At 37.8% G+C, this 23,759-nt stretch overlaps 1 protein-coding gene across 9 annotated transcripts in view; it reads right to left on the bottom strand.

Annotated features, from left to right (window-relative positions):
• Positions 1-22,759, bottom strand: part of ZFAND4 (zinc finger AN1-type containing 4) — a 76,340-nt gene extending 53,581 nt beyond the window's left edge. For 3 of the 9 annotated variants that reach the window (XR_006739225.1, XR_006739223.1, XM_045568400.1), the window contains exons 1-2: positions 22,287-22,377; positions 17,205-17,505 (exon numbers count right to left, since the gene is read on the bottom strand). Coding sequence is in view for 6 of the 9 variants with exons in the window: in XM_045568400.1 (XP_045424356.1) it covers positions 17,205-17,466 (262 nt within the window). In the remaining 3 variants the exon portion in view is untranslated. Of the gene's footprint in view, positions 1-17,204; positions 17,506-22,286; positions 22,378-22,662 lie in introns of those variants that run through there. The other 6 variants (XR_006739224.1, XM_045568401.1, XM_045568396.1 and 3 more) reach the window with 5 other exon arrangements.
• Positions 22,760-23,759: the final 1,000 nt, after the last annotated feature.

Here is a 23,759-nt window from a genome sequence, read left to right as displayed (position 1 = left end):
TCATTATTTTAGATGTAAGTGGATTAAACTCTCTAATTAAAATTCAGAGATTACCAGAATAGACAAAAAATCAAGATGAAACTAAAAGAAAAAAAATATATATGTCATGCAAACAGTAACCAAAAGAGAGCTAGAGTGACTATACTAATACCAGAAAAATAGGCTCTAAGACAATAAATGTTACAAGAGACAAAGGACACTATATAATGATAAAAGTGTCAATTTATCAAGATATGACAATTATAAACACACCTAACAACAGAGCCCCATAATTAATAAGGAGATAGATCTGAAGAAATAAATATTTCAACAAGAATAGTTACAGAGTCCAATATTTCACAATATCTAACAAATGGATCAACTAGATGGAACATCACCAGGAAAACAGAAGACCTGAATGTCAGTAAAAACCAACTAGATCTAATAAATGTCTATAGAGCCCTCCAACCAACATAAATAGAATACATATTCTTCTCAAGTACATGGACCATTCTCCAGAATAAACCATGTATCAGGCCACAAAACAAGTCTCATTAAATTTAAGATGACTGAAATAATACCAAGTATGTCCTTCAACCACAATGAAATGAAATTGAAAATCAGTAACAAAAAAGTTTGGAAAATTCACAAACATGGAAATTAAACAACAGATTCCCAAAAATGCAATGGGTCAAAGAAGAAATCACAAGAAAAATTAGAAAAGACTTAAAGATGATTTAACATGAAAACACAACATACCAAAACTATGCAAGAGTGCTGAGGTAGTACTCAGAAGGACATTTATAGCTGTAAATGTCTACATTAAAAAAGAAAGATCTCAAATCAATAATTTATCTTCCATCTTATGAAACTTAAAAAGAAAACCAAACTAAACCCAAAGCAAGAAGGAAAGAAGTAATAAAGTTGGGATAAGCAACACAGAGAACAGAAAAACAACAGAGAAAACTAATGAAATCAAAAGTTGGTTCTTTGAAAAAAGCAACAAAATTGACAAAACTTTAGCTAACTAACCAAGAAAAAGAGAGAGGACTCAAATTTAAAAGTCGGGAATGAAAGTAGAGATACTACTACTGATCTTATAGAAATAAAAAGGATTACGAAGGAATATGAACAATTGTATACCAACTTAGATGAAATGGACAAATGCCTAGAAACACATAAACTGTTAAAATTGACATAAGAAGAAACAGAATATCTGAGTAAACCTATAAAAAGTAAAGAGATTGAGACAGTAATCAAAAACTTCTAAGGAAAAAAGCTTAGGACCAGATTACTTCATTGCTAAGTTCTATCAAATGTTTTAAGAATTAACATTACCCTTCAGAAACTCTTCCAAAAAATAAAAAAGGATGGAACACTTCCCATCTTATTCTATCAGGCCAGTATTCCAGGAATTCTAAAGGCAGACAAAGAAAACTACAGACCAATATCCCTTATGAATATAGTGGCAAAAATTCTCAACAAAATATCAGCAAACAATTAAACAGCATTATCAAAAGGATTTCCACTATGACCCAGTGGGAATTATCCCAAGAATGCAAGATTGGCTCAACATACAAAAGTCTGCCAGCATAATACACCATTAATAGAATAAGGGACAAAATCCACATGATCATCTCAATAGATTAAGAAATAGCATCTGACAGACTCCAACAAAATGAGGAAGAGAAGGAAATTCTCTTCAACCTAATACAGAGAATTTAAGAACAACCAATAAATAGCAACATATTTAATGGTAAAGGACTGAAAGCTTTCCTCCTAAGATCAGGAACAAGACAAGGAAACCCACTTTCACCACTTCTATTCAACAGTTTACTGAAGGTTCTAGTCAGGACAATTAGGCATGAAACAGAAATAAAAAGCATTAACACTCAAAAGGAACACGTAAAATTATCTATATTCACAGATGACATGATCTAAGTTATAGGGAAAACACTAATGAAACCATACACACAGAAAAATCTACTAGAACAAATAAACAAGTTCAATAAAGTTGCAGGACAGAATTATCAATATAAAAATTAGTTGTACCTCTACACAATAATGCATAATATTAAAATAAAACTAAGGAAACAAATTCATTTACAATAGCACCCAAAAGAACAAAATACTTAGGAATAAATTTAACAAAACAAGTGCAAGTCTTGTACAGTTGACCCTAGAACAATATGGGTTTGAATTGCATGGGTCCACTTATGCACAGATTTTTTTCAATAAATATAGTGAGAAATTTGTTGAAGATTAGTAACAATTTGAAAAATCTTACATATGAACCCCGTAGCCTAGAGATAACAAAAAAATTAAGAAAAAGTTAAGCATGTCATGAATACATAAAATATATGTAAATACTATTTTATTTACTACCATAAAATATACACAAATCTATTACAAAAAGTTAAAATTTATCAAAACTTACAGACTACACAAAATATAGACTATACAAAATTTGCAGTCAAGAGTAATGTAAACAAATGTAAAGATGAAGTATTAAATCATAACTGCATCAAATTAACTGTAGCACATACTGTACTACTGTAATAGTTTTGTAGCCACCTCCTATTGCTATTGCAGTGAGCTCAAGTGTGGCAAATATCCACTTAAAACACCACTTGATGCTAATCATCAACAGGTAAGCCATTCCTCTCTACATTAAACTGCGTTATCACAGTAAAAAGTGATCTCTCATAGTTCTTGGGTATTTTTCATTGTGCTTAGTGAAATAACATACATGTTGAATAACACCATGGAACCCACATGAAGTGCCACTACTGATACTGAAATTGCCCCAAGAAGCACAGAAAAATCATGACATTAAAAGAATTGCTTGATATGTCCCATAGATTGAGTTCTGAAGCTGTGGTTGCCTGCCATTTCAGACAATTCATCTTGTGAACAATGTAAACTTATATCAATAAATATAGTACACTACTGTAAATGCATTAGGTTGGTGCAAAAGTAATTGCAGTTTCAGCATTGTTGAAATTTGCCATTTGATATGGGAATTCACTCTTAAATAAATGTGGTTATGTTATACGTCATTTTAATGCACATTTCTCGCTTTATTTTTTTGCTAATGATTTATTACTTGCTGTTTATTTTAGATTTATTTTAGAGTATGGAAATGATGTTAGACACAAAGCAAATTCGAATGCTTTTCTTATTCGAATTCAAAATGGGTCCTAAAGCAGCAGAGACAATTGCAACATCAGCAACGCATTTGGCTAGGAACTGCTAACATACACTGCAGTGGTGGTTCAAGAAGTTTTGCAAAGGAGATAAGAGCCTTGATGAGGAGCAGTGCAGTGGCCGGCCATCAGAAGTTGACAATGACCAATAGAAAGCCATCACTGAAGTTGATCCTCTTACAACTACATGAGAAGCTGCTAAAGAACTCAACAACCATTCTATGGTTGTTCGGCATTTGAAGCAAATTGGAAAGGTGAAAAAGCTCAATAAGTGGATGCCTCATGAGCTGACTGAAAATCAAAAAATTCATCGTTTTAAAGTGTTGTCTTCTCTTCTTGTACACAACAAGGAAGCATTTCTTGATCAGATTGTGCGACAGACGTGCGACAAAAAGTGGATTGTATATAACTGGCAATGATCAGCTCAGTGGTTGGACCAAGAAGCAGCTCCAAAGCACTTCCCAAAGCCAAACTTGCATCAAAAAAAGGTCATGGTCACCATTTGGTAGTCTGCTGGTGGTCTGCTCCACTACAGCTTTCTGAATCCTGGCGAAAGCATTAGCATCTGAGAGGTATGCTCAGCAAATCGATGAGATGCACTAAAAACTGCAACACCTGCAGCCAGCACTGGTCAACAGAAAGGTCCCAATTCTTCTCCACGACAGCACCCGACTGGGACTGCACGTCGCACAACCAACGCTTCAAAATTTGAACGAATTGGGCTACAAAGTTTTGCCCAATCTGCAAGGTTCACCTGACCTCTTGCCAAGCGACTACCACTTCTTCAAGCATCTTGACAACTTTATGCAGGGAAAATGCTTCCACAACCAGCAGGATGGAGAAAATGCTTTCCAAGAGTTCCTCAAATCCTGAAGCATGGATTTTTATGCTACAGGAATAAACAAACTTATTTGTCATTGGCAAAAATGTGTTGACTGTATGGTTTCTGTTTTGATTAATAAAGATGTGTTTGAGCCTAATTATAATGATTTAAAATTCACAGTATAAAACCGCAATTACTTTTGCACCAAATATTTTCCTTATGATTTTCTTAATAACATTTTCTTTTCTCTAGTTTGCATTATTGCAAGAATACAGTATATAATACATAGAACACAAAAAATATGTGTTAATAGACTATTTACATTATCAGGAAGGCTTCCAGTCAACAGTAGGCTATTAAGTTTTGGGAGATTCAAAAGTTACACAAAGATTTTTGACTGCACAGGGGCTCAGTTCCCCAAACCCCCATGTTGTTTCAAGGGTCAACTGTACACTAAAAACTCCAAAAAAGTTGTTGAAATTAATTAAAGAAGTCATAAATAAATAGAAAGATATCCTGTGTTCAAGGATTGGAAGACTTATTTCAAGACTGCATTACTCTCCAAATTGATCTACAGACTAAATACAATCCCTATCAAAATTCCAACTGCATCTTTTGCAGAAATGAGCAAGTTGATCCTACAATTCACATGGAAATGCAAGAGATCCCAAATAGCTAAAACAACACTGAAAAAGAACAAAGTTGGAAGACACACACTTCCCAATTTCAAGTCTTAATACATAGGTAAAATGGAAGAGAATTGAGAGGCCAGAAATAAACTCATACGTATGTGATCAACTGATTTTTTGACAAGTGTTTCCCTTTGGGGTGGCAAAAATATCTTGGAACTAGATAGAGTGAAGGTTGCAAAATGCTGTGAATTTACTAAATGCCATTGAATCATATGCCTTAAAATGGTGAATTTCCTGGAATGTGAATTTTACCTCAATTAAAAAAAAATAAAAGACCTAAATGTAAGAGGTAAAACTATAAAACTCTTAGAAAAAAACAAAAGTGTAAATCTTTGTAATTAGTTTACACAATGGCTTCTTAGATATGGCAGCAAAAGCATAAGCAGCAAAAGGAGAAAACAGGCTGGACTTCACAACAATTAAAAATTTTTGAGAATCAAAGAACACTATCAAGAAAGTGACAAAACTCACAGAAGCAAGTATTTTTTCCCATTCTGTGGCTTGTCTTTTCATAGGTACCATCCCAAATATATAAAGAACTATTATAATTCTACAATTAAAAGACACATAACCCAATATAAAAATAGGTAAAAGATGGGAATAGATATTTCCAAAGACAATGATCAATAAGCACACAAAAAGATGTTTGACATTTTCAGTCATTAGAGAAGCAGAAATCAAACCACAATGAGATTCAATTGAACACTCAGTAGGCTAGCTATACCAAAAAAAAAAAAAGGCCTTGGTAGGGACATGGAGAAACTGGAACTCTCATACATTGCTGTTGACAATGTGAGATTGTGCAGCCACTGTGAAAAGAATTTGCTGTCTCTCAAACTGTTAAATATAGAGTTACCACATGACCCAGCAATTTTATTCTTAGGTTTGTTTTTGGTTTTTTTTAGAGACAGAATCTTCTTGGTCTGTCACCTAGGCTAGAGGATAGAGTGCAGTAGCTCACAGCAGCCTCAAACTCCTGGGCTCAAGCAATCCTCCTGCCTCAGTCTCTAGATTAGCTGGGATTACAGGCTCACACTGCTACCATGCCCAGCTCTTGATTTTTTTAAACCTTCCTATATTAGACATTGTTTTATTAAATAAACATTTATTTAGATTTACCCAGAAGTCTAATTTTCTTTTGATTTTTTGTAGACATGGTATCTTGCTATGTTACTCAGGCTAGTCTTGAACTCCTGGCCTCAAGCAATCCTCCCACCTTAGCCTCCCAAATTGCTGGGATTACAGGCATCAACCACAGCACCCAGCTCCATCCTTAGATTTATATCCAAGCATAATGAAAACATACGTTCATACAAAAACTTTTACCCAAATGTTCATCACAGCATTATTCACGGTAGCTAAAAAGTACAAACAAGCCAAATTTCCAAATGATAAATGGTTAAATAAAATGTGGTCTATACATACAATAAAGTATTATTCAGCCATGAAAAGGAATAAAGTACATGCTACAACATGATGTACCTTGAAGACATAACACTAAGTGAAAGAAGCCAGATATAAATGGTCACATATTATATGATTCTATTTATATAAAATGTCCAGAATAAAATCGATAGAGACAGAAAGCTAATTAGTACATGCCAGTGAATGGGGAAGAGTGGAAAATTGGGAATTATAAAGTTACTTTCTGGGGTGATAAAAATGTTCTGGAATTCTATAATGGTGATGTACACAAAACATTGTCAACACATACGTATTTCTGTAAGCATAATCATGCAAGTATACTCAAGACTGTTGCATAGGTATAACAATTATAAGCAGACAAATCATAATCATAAAGAAATAGGTTGAAAAGGGAAATGTATACACATATATCACTATGATTGCTAATTGTGTTCCCCTAGCTTTATAACTGTGGTCATCCGAAATACCATGACAAACAACCTAAATCTTTTGATGAGATCGATCAAAAACCACAATGGATCACCACTGCCTATGCAGTCACCCAAAAGGCCGCGGTCTTGAGAAATCTTATCTTTCATAAATGTAGATGTACTAAAAGGACATGTCTTCATCTACTGAGGAAGTTGCAACGTTTTTATGTTGAGAACTGGGGAAGCTGATGGTGTAACTCAGTCCACAGCTGAACACCTCGGGATCTGAGGGTCTGCTGGTGTAAATACTGGAGTCCCAAAGGCCAGCAAGTCTTCAGTTCTGATGCCCAAGGCAGCAGAAAAAAGTCTGTTCCAGCTCTCAGAGACAGACCAATTCACCTTCTGTATTTGTTCTCTCAGGGACCCGGATGACGGGATGGTGCCCACCAGCGATGGGGGCAGATCTCCTCCACCTAGTCCACTCAGACTCACACAGTATCTCCTCTGGTTATACCCTCAGAGACACACACAAAATATTGCTTATCAGGTTTCCAGGCATTCCTTAATCCAATCAAACTGACACCTAAGTCCAAGAGTCTACCCCTTGTCAACCTGGCACCCAGACACATCTCCTTAAACCACACTTAATTTCCAAATGAATAACAAAGTAATAGTTCCACCAAACATGATGTAGCTATCCTGTGACTCTGATTTTCAGGATTTTAGACATGAGGGATTTTAGACTTTAAGGATTTTAGATGTTACGGATTCAGACCTGAGGGATTTTGATCTTCTGGGATTTCAACATCTAGGGCTATGGTGTTCAGGATTGTGTTTTTCAGGATTATGATCCAAACAAACCCCCTTAAACAAAATGGTCTAAAAATTGCAATGAAAAGGCAGAGAATGTTGGATTCAATTTTAAAAAGCAAGACCCAATTACATGCTGCCTATAAAACAAAACAAAAAAGCACCTTAAATTTAAAAAAAAAATGATTAAAGGGAAAAGGATGAAAAAATATTTCATGCTAACTACTAGTCAAAAAAAATCTGGAGTGGTTATATTAGTAACAGACAAAGCAGATTTCAGGGCAAAAACTATTAGCAAATATAAAGAAAGCCATTTCATAATGAAGACATGGTCAATTAAATCAGGAGAACTTAAAATCCTAAAAGTGTTTGTACCTAAAAACAGTGCTTCAAAATACATGACAAAGAAACTGATAAAGTAATAAGAAAGAAAAGATCAATCCACAACTATAGTTAGAGATTTCAATACCCTTGTCTTACTCTGGTTTGTGCTGCTATAACAGAATACCACAGAGTGGGTAATTTATAAAGAAAAGAAATTTACTTCTCATAGTGCTGGTGGCTAGGAAGTCCAAGAGTACCTCAGTAGCATTTGGTGAGGGCCTTCTTATCAGGTCATCTCATGGTGGGAGGTGGAATAGTGAGAATGAGACCAAAAGTAGGAAAAGGGGCCAAACTCATCCTTTCATCGGGAACCCACTCCTGCAATAACAGCATTAATCCATTCATGAGAGCAGAGCTCTAACAGCTAATCACCTCTTAAAGGTCCTGCCCCTCAACGCATTGCAGTGGGGACGAGGTTTCTAATACAGCAACTTTGGGAGACATATTCAAACCACAGCAACTTCTCTCTCAATAACTGATAGAACAGTTAGATAATCAATAAAGACACAGTAGAACAGAATAACACTATCAAAGAACTTGACCTGCTGGACACTTACAGAATACTTCTCCCATCAATAACAGAATGCACATTCTTCTCAAATGCACAGGTAACATTTACCAAAAGAGACCATTCTGGGCCATAAAACAAATTTCTGTAAGTGTAAAAAGATTCAAATCATGCAATTGTATTAAATTATAAACCAGTAACAGAAAGCTCTCCAGATATTCCCCAAATTCTTGGAAACTAAGCAACACATTTCCAAATGACCCACGGATCAAAAAATAAATCAAAAGGAAAATTAGAAAATGATTTGAGCTAAATAAAAGTAAAAACACAACATATCAGTATGTGTGGGATGTTGATAAGGGAGTATTTTGGAGGAAACTTAAAAGCACTAAATATCAATATTATAAAAGCAGAAATGTTTTATATTAATGTCTTTGGCTTTTCCCTTAAGCAATTAGAAAAAGAACAAATTAAACTCAAAGTAAACAGAACATAATTAATAAAAATCAGAAATTGATTAAATAGAAAACAGAAAAACAAGGGAGAAAGCCAATGAGCAAAATCTGGTTCTTTAAGAAGTTTATTAAAATTGACAAAAAATGATTTTTAAAAAGATGTAAATTACTAATATCAGGAATGAGAGAAGTGACATCACTACAGATTCTACAGATATTGAAAGGATAATAAGGGAATATCATGAACCGTATGCCAATGAAGTTAGACAACAGATGAACAAATCCTTCAAAGACACAAACTACCCAAGTTCACTCAAGATGAAAAAGAAATCTGCGTGAACACTGAGGGCTTCCCCAGTCGCGAGGAGGCGGAGCGGGGACCTTGCGGACACTGGGGCGGGGGGACCGTCGCCCCGGGGAGCCGCAGCAGCCGGGACGCGGTGCGAACGCAGGCACCACCCCCCCCCCCCCAGCCGCTGTCCTTCGCGCAGAGAGAGGCAGAAACCACCTCAGGAGAGGAGGAGGCAAGGAGAAAGTCGCTTTCTGTCTGCAATTAGAACAGCCCAGGGAGGGGACTCTCAAACCGGTTTCGGGTCAAATTAATTCTCTGGGGCTGGACCCAACTGCAGCAGCCCCCCAGCTGAGGCAGCAAAATCCTGAACAACATGCAAAGGGCTCCCCCTAGTGACAGAGGACGCAGCTCACCTGGGCTGCTGCACAGCCCAAGATCCGCGCGCCCGGAGAGCCTCTGTCCAGCCTAAAGCTGAAAGAAGGGACCTAAGGATTGATCCAGATGGGAAGGCCTCAGCGAAAGAACTCTGGGAGTATAAAGAATCAAGCTGAAACCTCGCCTTCAAAGAGGATTACTAGTTCTCTATCAAATGACACAAACCAGACTCGAAATAGCAATATGTCACAGGAAGAATTTCAAACATGGATCATAAATAAGCTGAATATTATGCAAGAAAAAACGGATAACCAACACAAAGAAACCACAAAAAAGATCCAGGACTTGGAAGAAAAATTCACTAAAGAAATCGAAATATTGAAGAAAAATCAAACTGAACTCCTGGAAATGAAGAATTTATTCAGGGAGCAACAAAACAGTGGAAAGTCTCAAGAGCAGGGTAGATCAAACAGAAGAAAGGATCTCAGAAATCGAAGATAAACTTTCCAATTAAATAAGGCAGTCACAGAGATGGAGCAAAGAAATAAGAGAAAAGATCAGAGTCTACAAGAAATGTGGGATTATGTGAAGAAGCCTAACATGAGAGTTATCGGCATTCCTGAGGGTGAAGAAGACAACAAGCAAAGGCTAGATAAGCTATTTGAAGACATAATTGAGGAAAATTTCCCAGGCCCTGCCAAAACTCTAGATATATAGGTTCAAGAAGCTCAAAGAGCCCCTGGGAGATTCATACCAAATAGGAAGACACCACATCATGCAGTTATCAGACTGACTAAAATATTCACTAAAGAGGCCCTCCTTCGAGCTGTAAGGAGAAAGAAACAAGTAACATACAAAGGAAAATCCATCAGAATTATGCCAGATTTCTCAACTGAAACCTTACAAGCAAGAAGAGACTGGGGCCCCATTCTCACTCTTCTGAAACAGAATAATGCCCAGCCTATAATCTTATACCCAGCTAAGCTCAGCTTTATATATGAAGGTGAAATTAAGACGTTCTCAGATAAACAAAAACTCAGAGAATTCATCAAGACAAGACCAGCTATCCAAGAAGTACTCAAAACAGAGCTACACATGGACCAGCACAAGAAAGACCCACAAATATAAAACTACTCAAGAGACAATGAAAACCCAGTTATCACAATGGCTCAAGTGAGAAAACAGAATAATGAAATTCAACCCAACATGAGGAACAGAAATCAGTCTCACTTATCAATTCTCTCATTAAATGTGAATGGATTGAATTCCCCACTCAAGAGACATAGACTGGTCCAATGGTTAAAAAAATACAAGCCAAGTATCTGCTGTCTTCAGGAAACTCAACTAACCTGCAAGGATGCATTTAGACTGAAAATAAAAGGGTGGAAATCGATATTTCAAGCAAATGGAAACCAAAAGAAAGCTGGCGTGGCAGTTTTAATCTCCGATAACTTAGTTTTTAAATCAATAAAAGTAATGAAAGACAAAGACGGTTACTATATAGTGGTGAAGGGTAAAATTCAACAAGAAGACATAACTATACTTAATATATATGCACCCAACTTAGGTGCACCCAGATTCATAAAGCAAACCCTACTTGATTTGAACAAAATGATAGATAACAGCACGTTAATAGTCGGAGACTTTAAAACGCCGCTGACAGTACAGGACAGGTCCTCCAAACAAAAAATAAACAAAGAAATAATGGACTTAAATAGAATGCTAGAACAATTGGGCCTGACTGACATCTACAGGACATTCTACCCGAAATCCACTGAATATATTTTCTTCTCATCTGCTCATGGGACATTCTCCAAGATTGACCATATCCTAGGACATAAAGCATGTCTTAAAAATTTTTAAAAAATAGAAATTATACCATGTATCTTCTCAGATCACAGCGGAATAAAAGTAATAATGAACCCTAACAGAAATTCTCATTCCTACTCAAAGTCATGGCAGCTAAACAACTTCTTCTGAATGATTATTTTATAAATGAAGAAATCAAGACGAAATCAAAAGATTCTTTGAATTAAACGACAAAGGAGACACAACTTATCAAAATCTGTGGGACATAGCTAAAGCAGTCCTGGGAGGAAAATTTATTTCCTTAAATGCCTATATCAAAAAGACAGAAAACTTACAAATAGACAACCTAATGAATAGACTCAAAGAGCTGGAGAAGGAAGAACAGACCGACCCCAAACCCAGCAGAAGGAGAGAAATTATTAAGATCAAATCAGAACTGAATGAAAAGGACAAAGAACAAACCATAAGGGAGATTAATAAAACAAAAAGTTGGTTCTTTGAAAGAATAAACAAGATTCACACACCTCTGGCTAGGCTAACCAAGAGCAGAAAAGAAAAAACTCTAATAACCTCCATCAGGAACATGAAAGAAGAAATCATGACTGATGCCACAGAGATACATGACATCATCTATGAATTTCACAAAAATCTTTATGCACACAAATTGGAAAATGGGAGGAAATGGACGAATTTTTAGAAACACACAGCCTTCCCAGACTCAACCAGGAAGAAATAGAATTCCTGAATAGACCAATATCTAGATCTGAAATCGAACAGCAATAAAAAACCTTCCCAAAAAGAAAAGCCCTGGACCAGATGGGTTCACACCTGAATTTTACCATATCTACAAAGAAGAACTGGTGCCCATCCTACATAAACTATTCTCCAATATCGAGAAGGATGGAATTCTCCCCAACACATTTTACCAAGCCAACATAATTTTAATACCAAAACCAGGAAAGGATCCAACAAAAAAAGAAAACTACAGACCAATATCCCTTATGAATATAGATGCAAAAATTCTCAATAAAATCCTAGCAAATCGAATCCAAGTGCTTATCAAAAAAATAATCCATCACGACCAAGTGGGCTTCATCCCAGAGATGCAGGGATGGTTTAACATACGCAAATCTATAAATGTAATTCACCACAGAAATAGAAGCAAAAATAAAGACCATATGATCCTCTCAATAGATGCAGAGAAAGCATTTGACAAAATTCAACATCCTTTTATGATAAGAACACTTAACAAAATAGGCATAGACGGGGCCTATCTAAAACTGATACAAGCCATATATGACAAACCCACAGCCACCATCATACTAAATGGGGAAAAATTGAAAGCATTCCCACTTTGAACTGGAACCAGACAAGGCTGCCCACTGTCCCCATTACTTTTCAACATAGTATTGGAAGTCCTTGCAAGAGCTATCAGGCAAGAGAGCAGAATCAAGGGAGTCCAAATAGGGAAAGAAGAGATCAAACTCTCTCTTTGCTGATGATATGATGTTATATCTAGAAAACCCCAAGGATTCAACCAAGAGACTCCCGGAATTGATCAATTAACTCAGTAAAGTCTTGGGATACAAAATCAATACACACAAATCAGAAGCATTCATATATGCCAATAACAGTCAAATAGAGAACCAAATTAAAGACTCAATATCCTTCACTATAGCAACAAAGAAAATAAAATACCTAGGAATATATTTAACTAAGGAGGTAAAGGACCTCTATAGGGAGAACTACGAAACACTGAGGAAGGAAATAGCAGAACATGTAAATAGGTGGAAAACCATACCATGCTCATGGATCAGAAGAATCAACAGTTAAAATATCTATACTGCCCAAAGTTATCTACAGATTCAATGCAATCCCTATTAAATTACCAACATCATTTTTCACAGATATAGAAAGAATAATTTTACGCTTTGTGTGGAACGAGAGAAGACCCCGTTTAGCAAAAGCAATTTTAAGCAACAAAAACAAAATGGGAGGTATTAATTTGCCAGACTTCAAACTATACTACAAGGCTGTGATTATTAAAACTGCTTGGTATTGGCACAAGTGCAGGGACACAGACCAATGGAACAGAACAGAAAATCCAAATATAAAACCATCCTCATACAGCCATCTAATCTTTGACAAAGCAGACAAAAACATACTCTGGGGAAAAGATTCCTTATTTAACAAATGGTGCTAGGAAAACTGGATAGCCACATGTAGAAGACTAAAACAGGACCCACAGCTTTCACCTCTCCCAAAAATCAAATCACGGTGGATAACAGACTTAAACATTAGGTGGGAAACTATTAGAATCCTAGAAGAAAATGTAGGAAAGACTCTTACAGACATTGGCCTAGGCAAAGAATTTATGAAGAAGACCCCTAAGGCAATCACAGCAAAAACAAAAATAAACGAATGGGACCTGATTAAATTAAAAAGCTTCTGCACAGCCAAAGAAACAGTCATGAGAGTAAACAGACAACCTACAGAATGGGAAAAAATTTTCGCATACTACACAACAGATAAAGGACTGATAACAAGAATCTATTTAGAACTCAGGAAAATCAGTAAGAAAAAAATCGAACGACCCTATCAAAAGGTGGACAAAGGACATGAATAGAAATTTTTCAAAAGAAGATATAAGAATGGCTAACAAACATATGAAAAAATGTTCAACATCTCTAATCATCAGGGAAATGCAAATCAAAACCACAATGAGATACCACATAACCCTAGTGAGAATGGCCTTTATCAAAAAGTCCCAAAACAATACATGCTGGCGTGGATGCAGAGAGACAGGAACACTCACACACTGCTGGTGGGACTGTAAACTAGTGCAACCCCTATGGAAAACAATATGGAGATACCTTAAACAGATTCAAGTAGACCTACCATTCGATCCAGCAATCCCATTATTGGGCATCTACCCAGAAGAACAAAAGTCATTCTATAAAAAAGACACCTGCACCCGAATGTTTATAGCAGCACAATTCACAATTGCAAAGATGTGGAAACAACCCAAATGCCCATCAATTCACGAATGGATTAGTAAATTGTGGTATATGTATACCATGGAGTATTACTCAGCTATAAGAAATAACAGTGATACGACATCTCTTTGGTTCTCCTGGAGAGAATTGGAACCCATTATATTAAGTGAAGTATCCCAAGAATGGAAAGACAAGCATCACATGTACTCACCAGAAAATTGGTTTCCCTGATCATCACCTAAATGCACACTGGGGAATGATACCAACTGGATATCAGATTGAGGCGGGGGGTGGGGGCAGGGGATGGCTCTATGCTTACATGATGAGTGTGTTGCGCACCGTCTGGGGAATGGCCATGTTTGAAGGCGCTGACTTGGGGAGGAGGGGGGTGGGGGGAGGGGATGGAGGTATGACTACATGGTGAGTGCCAGGCGCACTGTCTGGAGAATGGACACGCTTGAGGCTCTGACTCAGGGGGATGGGCGGGACATGGGCAATGTATATAACCTCAGCTTTTGTACCCCCATAATAAGCTGAAATAAAATTAAAAAAAAAAAGAAATCTGAATCACTCTGTATCTACTAAAGAGATGACTTCACAAGTCAGGATATAATAATGGTTCTATTCTGTTTCAAAAAATTGCAGAGGAAGTAACAGTCTCAACTTATTCCATGAGAACAGTATTACCCTGATACCAAAACCAGATGAAGACATTACAAGAAAAAACTAGAGGCCATTATCTTTCATGAACACAGATACAAAATTTCTACACAAAGTTTTAGCAAACAGACTTCAACAATATATTAAAAAGACAATACAACACAAACAGGTAAGGTTAATCTCAGGGATGTTTAACAGTAAAAAAAAAATCAATCAATTTAATTCACCGTATTAACTAAAAAAAGAAAACCCACATTTCAATAGAAGCAGAGAAAGTATTTCACAAAGTTCAATGACTATTTTGTAAAAATAATCAGCAAACTAGGAATAGAAGGGAACTTCCTCAATCTGCTAAAACCTACAGTTAACATCATATTTAAGGGTAAAAGACTGAATACTTCCCCCTAACATTAGTTAAAACACAAAGATGTCTCCTCTCACAATTTCTATTCAACATTGTACTGGATGTCCCAGTCAGTGTAATCAGGTAAGAAAAAGAAATAAAAGCCATCCAGATCAGAAAGAAAGAAGTTAAATTGCCTTTATTTATAGACAACATGATTGCCTATGTAGAAAAATCAATATAACAAAAATAAAACTACAATAAGTGAGGTTAGCAAGATTATGGGATATAAGATCAATAAACAAAAAATATTATTGCTATGTACTTGCAACTAACAATTGGGACTTGAAACTAAACAATACAATTTACCTCATACATACATGTACATCCTATATAACAGCACCAAAATACCTGACACAGAAACCAATAAAATGCCAGGAAAAAAAGACAAATCTACAACTATAGTTAAAGATTTCAATACCCTTGTCTTAGTCCGTTTTGTGTTGTTATTAACAGAATATCACAGCTTGGGTTATTTACAGAGAAAAGAAAAGTCCAGCAGACTTAAGACAGTAGGCATTTTACATATTACCTTATTTAATTTCCCAATAAAACTGCAAAACTGTGTTTGTATAAATGTTTAAAATGGGATTCAACTGTCTAATAACCACAAAGCCATTGCTTTTATTCCAACAATATCTCCTCCTACAGAGGACAAGGAAAACCTGGCTCTGGTTCTGACTCTGACAGTAACTATGTATCTCCCTTGGAAGAGTTCTTAATCTTCTCTAAACCCAAGTTTACTCTTCTGACATTAAAACATTGAAACAGGATGCTCTCTAAAGTGCTTTTGCTGCATATAGATTATGTAAAATGCATAAAAAAGGGAAAATATGCAGACAAAAGAGTTTTATCTTACTGCTCCGAAAAAAGTATCATCACACCAGCATGCAGACAAAAACACAGAACAAAGTCAAAATAAACTATTCTGACTCCAGATCTCACCAAATGATTTGGGGGACAAAATCATTACTGGATCTGCCATTACTGGATGTGCTGATGTTGTCACTGGACTCAGCCAGTCACTAACTTCAATAGAACCTGCCCAGGGCTAGAGAAATAGCAAATGTTCACAAGCTCAGACACCAGGATCTTTGGCCTCACAAGGATAAAAAATTCCAACCCTCCTCATCCTTCTATAATTCTGAACTTGGCTCCATAGCTCAGGGGTTAGAGCACTGGTCTTGTATAATTCTGAACTTAAACTGGCTGGAGGGCAATCCTAGTTATCACCTTTATATTACAAGCAAGTTCCACCTGGCTCCCTAAGCAAAGATCCATTTAGTGTTACATGGAACAATTTAATTTTCTAGTCAAAACTGGATTTTAACAACTATAAATGGCAAATACCATTTATTTCAGAAATCTGCAAAGGACAAAGAGAAAGACTAATTTTAAGAGACACAAACCATAAAAGAGACATTACATGTTATTCAGTATCCCTGCTATACTAAAGGAACTTGAATATATGTAAATGTAAACCAAAAACTCTTCTCAGAAAATCTCCACATTAAAAAAAAAAGGATTTGCAAAGCAACGTAAAAAGGCAATCAAGCTCACTAAAAGGGAACACACACTAAAACCTCAAGTCCCAATTTAAAAAAAGGGGGGAATACAATTACTATTTCCCATTACAAGTAACTGTAAGATAATTAAGGCAGAATTTGCACATTATCATAACCTGCTCAAAACTATTGTAAAATATTATTTCACAACATTAGCATGATGCCAGGAATTTGCTGCAAAAGAACCTAGTGGAAGGGGAACGAGGCAAGGAGAACACAGAAATGGGAACAAGACAGTTTAAAGCTGATAAATTGTTGAAGTCGAGTGAAGGGTACGTGGGGATTCATTATCCTATTCTTTCTAGTGCCATGTATGTTTGAATTTTCTCCATTAAAAAACTTTAAAAATTATTATACATTCTTGGTCAACAAGTTGAATCCTCACATCCTAAAAATAAAGAAAGACTAGTACCTTCCAATCCTTGAATTTTTGCTTTCACAGAAATAACAGCTTCAAAGGGAGAAACTCTCAGCTCAAAACATGTTCCAGTTAATGTTTCAATGAAGAGCTCCATGGTATCATAGAAAGGAAGTTTGTAGTAAAATGGTCCCACATTATCTTCATTGAAGAATGGAGGCTCTTTTCTGTTATCCATTACTTTGACTTTTTTAATTCCTCTAGAATATGCTGTAGGCAACTGTATTCCAATTCTAGCCAAATCAGCTTTGAACATTGGTAATATATATCGTTGTTCATGTTTTGAGTTTTGTACCTAAAAAACAAGAATAATTTGTTTTTAACAAGCCTACTTGAAAGTCTCATTCTTCCATAAAGATTTTCTGAGTAACTCTGGCCCATTTCAATCTTCCAGACAGACCCAGAATTCAAATTAGTGCTTTTAATTATGTCTAATCCTGAATTTCCACATTCGTCTCTGAAATCACTCGCCCATCCATACCGTAAGATTAAAAATAGGTATATACTTTTATATTTTCAGTGTCTCTTACTAGAGCTTAGCATAGTTATAAATAGTATATACTTAACAAATATTTTTGTTAATATTTAAACCAATAAATTCATCACTATATTTTAGAGTAAAACTTTAAGAAATTTATGTACATCTTTTTCCAAAACATGTAAATTCTCTTCTAAACCATATAAAGCATAACTTTACAGCCATCATACATCTGAATAATAGCGGATAAAAGGAATAGTGACCATCTTAATAGGTTCCTTAAAAATAGTACTCACTAAATAATCAATGAGCATTTGGGTTTCCAGAGGATATCTACTTTTTTCTAACATTAAGATGAGTTTAGCACTGGTAATAGATATTAGACAATCTCTATTGACAAACATACGATGACTAATGAGTGTAGGAGGCAAACACAATGAGAAGTAGCAAAATAAATTAACAAGTGTAGAAGTAGGAGCACAGGAATAATCAAACTGATAAACCGTTATAAATTAGTGAAAACTTTGTAAAGGGGGCACCTTGAACTTAAACTGGGACAGATGATACATATCTTCCTAGAGAGGTGGGTAAACCATTTTCTAAATGGCTTTACTGAGATAATTTACATGCCATAAAAATCACTCATTTAAAGTCTGAAATTCACTGGCTTTTAGTATATTTACAGAGTTGTGCAACCATCACCACAGTCACTTTAGAACATTTTCATCACCCAAAAAAGGAACCTCATACCCTGTAGCCATCACTCCCAAATTCTCCCATTCCCCCTCTCAGCTTAGGCAACCATTAATCTACTTCCTGTCTCTATAATTGCCTATTGTGGACATTTCACATACATAGACTCATACAACATATGGTCTTTTTTGACTGGCTTCTATCATTTACTATGTTTTCAAAGTTTATCCATGTTCTAGGATGTATCAGTACTTCATTCCTTTCCACTGCTGAATAATAGCCCCTTATGTGGCTATATCTCATGTTGTTTACCTGGTCCTTAGTTGATGAGCATTTGGGCTGTTTTCAATTTTGGGCTATTATGAACAATGCTACGATGAACATTTACTACTAGTTTTTTCGTGGACATGTTTTCCTTTCTCTTTGATATATATCTGTAGTAGATTTGCTGGGTTATATGGTAACTCTATGTTTAACAATTTGTGGAACTACCAAACTGTTTTCCAAAGTGGTCTGAACCATTTCACAGTCGTACTATCAACAATGAATGAGGGTGCCAATTTCTCCATATTGTTGCCAATACTTTTGTCTTTTTGATTAAAGTCGTCCTGGTGGGTGTAAAGTAGTATCTCATTATGCTTGTGATTTACATTGCTCAAATGACTAATGATGTTGAGCATCTTTTTATGTGACTATTGGCCATCTGTATATCTTCTTTGGAGAAATGTCTATTACGAACTTTTATCCATTTTTTAATTGGATTTGAGTTGTAAGAGTTTTTAAATATATATTCTAGATACAAGCCCCTTATCAGTTATATGATTGGCAAATATTTTCTCCCATTTTGTGGACTTTTAACTTTATTGATGTTACCTTTTTAATTTTGATAAAGTCTAATTTGGCTATTTTTCCTTTTGTTGTCATATATAAAAAGTCTGGCCTAACCCAAGGTAATAAAGATTTATTCAGCCGGGTGTGGTAGCTCACGCCTGTGAACCTAGCACTCTGGGAGGCCAAGGTGGAAGGATTGCTTGAGCTCAGGAGTTCAAGACCAGCCTGAACAAGAGTGAGAGACTCCATACGAAAAATAGAAAACTTAACCAGGCATCGTGGCATGTGCCTATAGTCCCAGCTACTCAGGAGGCTGAGGCAGGAGGATCTCTTCAGTCCAGGAGTTTGAGGTTACAGTGAGCTATGATGACGCCACTGCACTCTAGCCAGGGCAACAGAGCAAGACTCTGTCTCAAAAAAAAAAAAAAAAAGATTTACCCATATATTTTTCTACGACTTGTATAGTTTTAGCTCTTATATTTAGGTCTATTGTCCATTTTGAATTTATTTTTGTGTATGGTATAAAGTAGGGGTCCAATGTGATTCTTTTACATGTGGATAAACAGTTCTTCCAGTTATCATTTGTTGGAAAGACCATTCTTTCCCTGCTGAATTGTCTTGGAACCCTTGTTAAAAAATCAATAGACTCTTAATTCTATTCCATTGACCTGCATGCCTATCCTTATGCCTTAGAAAGACTCCTAAGATCATGCATCTCACCTTCCAGCCCCATTTTACTTATCTGTACACCTTACCTCACACCCTGCAACATCTCTGGTACTTTTATCCTCTAATCATCTTCATCTGCAGCTTCAGAACACACTAGCCTCTTATACTGTTGCTCCTGCTCTGTTCTACTCATCACCATCCTCATTCATGGCTACCTGACAAGCAACTTATCATTTTTCAATATTCAGCTCAAACATCAACTATTCCACAAAGCCTTTTATATTTACTCTCTTTTGCACCACTAACTGTACAATCATATATTGCACCCATAATAATCAATTTCATTTTTTACATAGCTTTCTTGCCCTACTAAACTGAAGACAGCCTATCTGATTTACCTCTCAATCACCTAGCACAGTGTTTTGCACATATTGGTTCTCATTAAAGGTTTGTTCAATGACAGAATAAATAAATATTTACTCTCAGTTGATCCTTAGAACAAACCTGTGATATAGGTAAGGTATTTTCCCTGTTTCAGAGATGAATAAATTACTTGGTTATGCTCCAAAAGTTTTTTTGGAAGCAGATATTTGTTCCCACAGGAATCAAGTTCTGATTCACTCCAAATGAAGTCCAAAGTTTATCCAACTCATAACATACATGGACATAGAGGTATTTCTGCTATAATGAGAATTTTCATAATACTAATAGGAAATACAATTAATTCATTCATTCGGGAACCTGAATGGCATTGTGCAGACTGCTAATGGTCCTAAAAGAGATGGTAGCACAGGAAGAAAAGCTGTTGCTTGCAGCAGAGCTGTTTTGAATGTTGTTATACTATTTATCAAAATAATTAGTAATAAATATAGTAATACAAGTGCTATGCTAGTAATATTGCTGGTGATAGTGGTAAAAAACTAATACTCTTACATAAAACCTAAATAAAGAGCTATAGTGCTTAGGTTTTGTTACATATTCTTATTTCTTTAATAGTGAAATATCTGTAGGAAAAATGACTTTGGAGCTCCCTAACCCTAACCCCCTTTCCTCATCGAAACAACTGCTTTTATAATATAATTTTGGATAACATGAATTCATAAAAACATATTTATCATCCTATACTGAATAAAAGTGTACTATAGAATTATCAGTGTCTGTTCCCCCAAAACCAACAGCACTTCCCACCTACATAGTATTAATAGCAGCTCCACTAACAGAAGCCAGGTATCACGAATGCTGAAATGAACATTATAGAAATAAAGGCACAGGTGACCAGCAGGCAAGGAATTCTGCCTTCCTTCTGCCCAAGGAATTTAGCAGAGGACATAAGGAGCAATTCCTTCACCACAGTGCTCTTCCATAATAATATCCTAAAAATAATAAACAAGCTGGGGAAGGGCAGAAGGTAGCAGATAGATCTGGAGGAAATCTTTCATCCACAGTGAGAGTGGATAAAGTGATTACAGGCTAGAAGACAAAAAAATCCAGTACAGTACTCTGCTGGAACTTTCACCATAAGTCTGGATCCAGTCAATGGAAAAATTTCCAATAAACCAAAAAGAGCCAAAGCTGGTAACCAAAACTGAAAATGTTTGCCTCCAGAAAATAATTATACATCTCAGCAGTAGAAATCACTGTCGCAGAGAAAAAAGCAGGCCATGAAATCTGGTTAACCCAGATCAGAGGACTAGAGAATGAGAGAGGAGCAAATGGAAGCTCCAGCAGGCCAAAGGCCTAGCTAGTATCAACAGCGGGGTCCACAGACAGCTTCTCAAGGAGGTGTGCGGTCATGCTTGAGCATGTTATGGGACCCTATGATGTTGGAAAATGCGGGGGCAAAAAAGACTCAAAGATGGGATACAAAATGATACAAGAACAGGTAAAAAATAGAAGGGTAAAGGAAAACAAAGAAGGAAGGTAGAGAAAAAAAAGTATTTCCAGAATTTTTACAAATAATTCAAAAAACACGCCTAGCTATCAAGAGTAATGGCATCAAAAAGCATTTCTAAATCAATTGTCAAAGCACTTCTCATATGTCTTATGAAAAAGTTCTAAAAGCACACTCACCAAAAAATGAAAGGGAATTTAAAAATATATAAGGCAAAAATAGCGCTAAATAAGTATTAAATAATGTCAGTATCTTAGAATTTGCTTCATCCTCTGTTCTAAAGAAGCCTGGCCACAAAAGGGCAGTTACCTGTTAAAATTTTCCCCCAAGATAAAGATACCCAGAATGTGATGCGGCCATTAAAAATGCTGTCACAGAGCCACACTTACTAATATGTGAAAACATCCCTAAAGTTTTAAACACAAGCTACAGAATCACACCCACCGCCCAATGCCTCTGCAGCCTAACCTCTATCCTGGAGTCACATCGACACAAGCCTTCGACGCCCACCTACACTTAGAGCTCGCGGAGTCACCTGCGCAGCCCTTGCTCCTCCGGGATCCACGCAGGCACCCGGACGCCCGAACCCGGAGAAGAGTGGGCGGGCTCCGCGCGAGAACAGGGACTCGGAGATCAGCACCCGCCAGGGGTGGCGGTACGCGGGAAAGGCTACGTCGCGCCCGCGGAGAGACCAGCACCCGAGCGCGCGTGCTGGGCGGAGGCGGTCCGCCACGCCCGACCCGAGGCGGTGGCGGCGGACGGGGCGCGACCCGGCTGCCCTGCGCGCCTGCCTGGCCCCGCGAAGGTCGGCGGCAGCGGCGAGGCCCGGCTCAGCAGCCCGCGGCCTCGCGCGCCCTCCGCATCCTGCCCGCTCCCCGGCTCTCCCTCACCCGCAAGGCCGTCCGCTCGCCCGCCCGCAGGCCCACCTTGGGACGTCCCGCTCCGCGAGCGGAGCTCCGACGGGCACTGACCCGCAACGCTCCGTGGCCGCCGCGCCCCCGCCCCTTTGTGACGCCCCTTCCAATCGCTTGCGGCGCTCTCGTCTCCCTCCAATCAGCGGGGGCGAAGGCGGGGCCTGGCCGCCGGCGCCAGCCGTTGCTCGGAGTCGGGGACTCCTTTGCGTTCGGGGGTGGTTGTTGTTTACGAGAGGCCCGGATGTAGACTCTTTATTGCTAACAGCGACCACCTGACTCCGGCCCAAGTGGGCTGCTGAGGGGTGGCCGCACAGCCTGCTGGGAACGGCAGCGTTGGCGCCCAGTGGACGAGGGCTCCGGAGCGCCTTCGCTGACACCCGCCGAAGGCCCTCTTGGAGGTCCCGGGCAGACGCTGTCCAGGGCAGACGCTGTCCAGTCGGCGGACTTGTGCGTTCCGGGCTGGCCTGCCCTGAACAAATTCCCTTTCCTGGGCTTCTCCATGCCCTAACGTTTCTGGCCTCAATTGCCTCATCTGAAAAATGGGGGCATTACCATGCCTGGTTGAAGACAAGGGCGAAAGTAGATAACCTTCTGTAGGCCTCGTCCTACTTACTGAGGACCGTAGGCGGTGGAGTGGGCAGCCTGGCGCAATGCCAGCGTCCGCTAAGCCCAGCCACGCTTCGTTCCTGCTGCAGCTTCCAAGCTGCTGAGCTGGAGTGTAAACCGTGGGTCCCCACTGCTTCGTTCCCCACACAGGTGGTTCCTAATAGTTTCCAATTCTGTTAACCTATTTAACTAGGTGGATTATTCAACTGACAATGAATGCAATCTCCCCCGCTGCAGGTTCACTCATGCTCATCACTCAACTTGTGACTCAGAGGAACCTGTCTAAGATGAAACTGAACGCCTGTCTCCCATCCTCTCTCCTTCTCTGAGATTGACCCCACCAACTGACTTATCTCCACAGTTCAAAATACTGCTGTGCTTACACTGGGGTGTATGGTGAAGCACTGGACTTCCATTCCTCTTTCTTGCCACTGGTTCCTTCTTAACACATTGACTGCCACACTAGA

This window comes from Lemur catta, chromosome 14, assembly GCF_020740605.2.
Source record: "Lemur catta isolate mLemCat1 chromosome 14, mLemCat1.pri, whole genome shotgun sequence".
In the NCBI taxonomy this organism is placed as follows: Eukaryota; Metazoa; Chordata; class Mammalia; order Primates; family Lemuridae; genus Lemur; species Lemur catta.
Note: the sequence above shows the minus strand (reverse complement) of the source record. Positions and strands in the feature narration are given on the sequence as shown.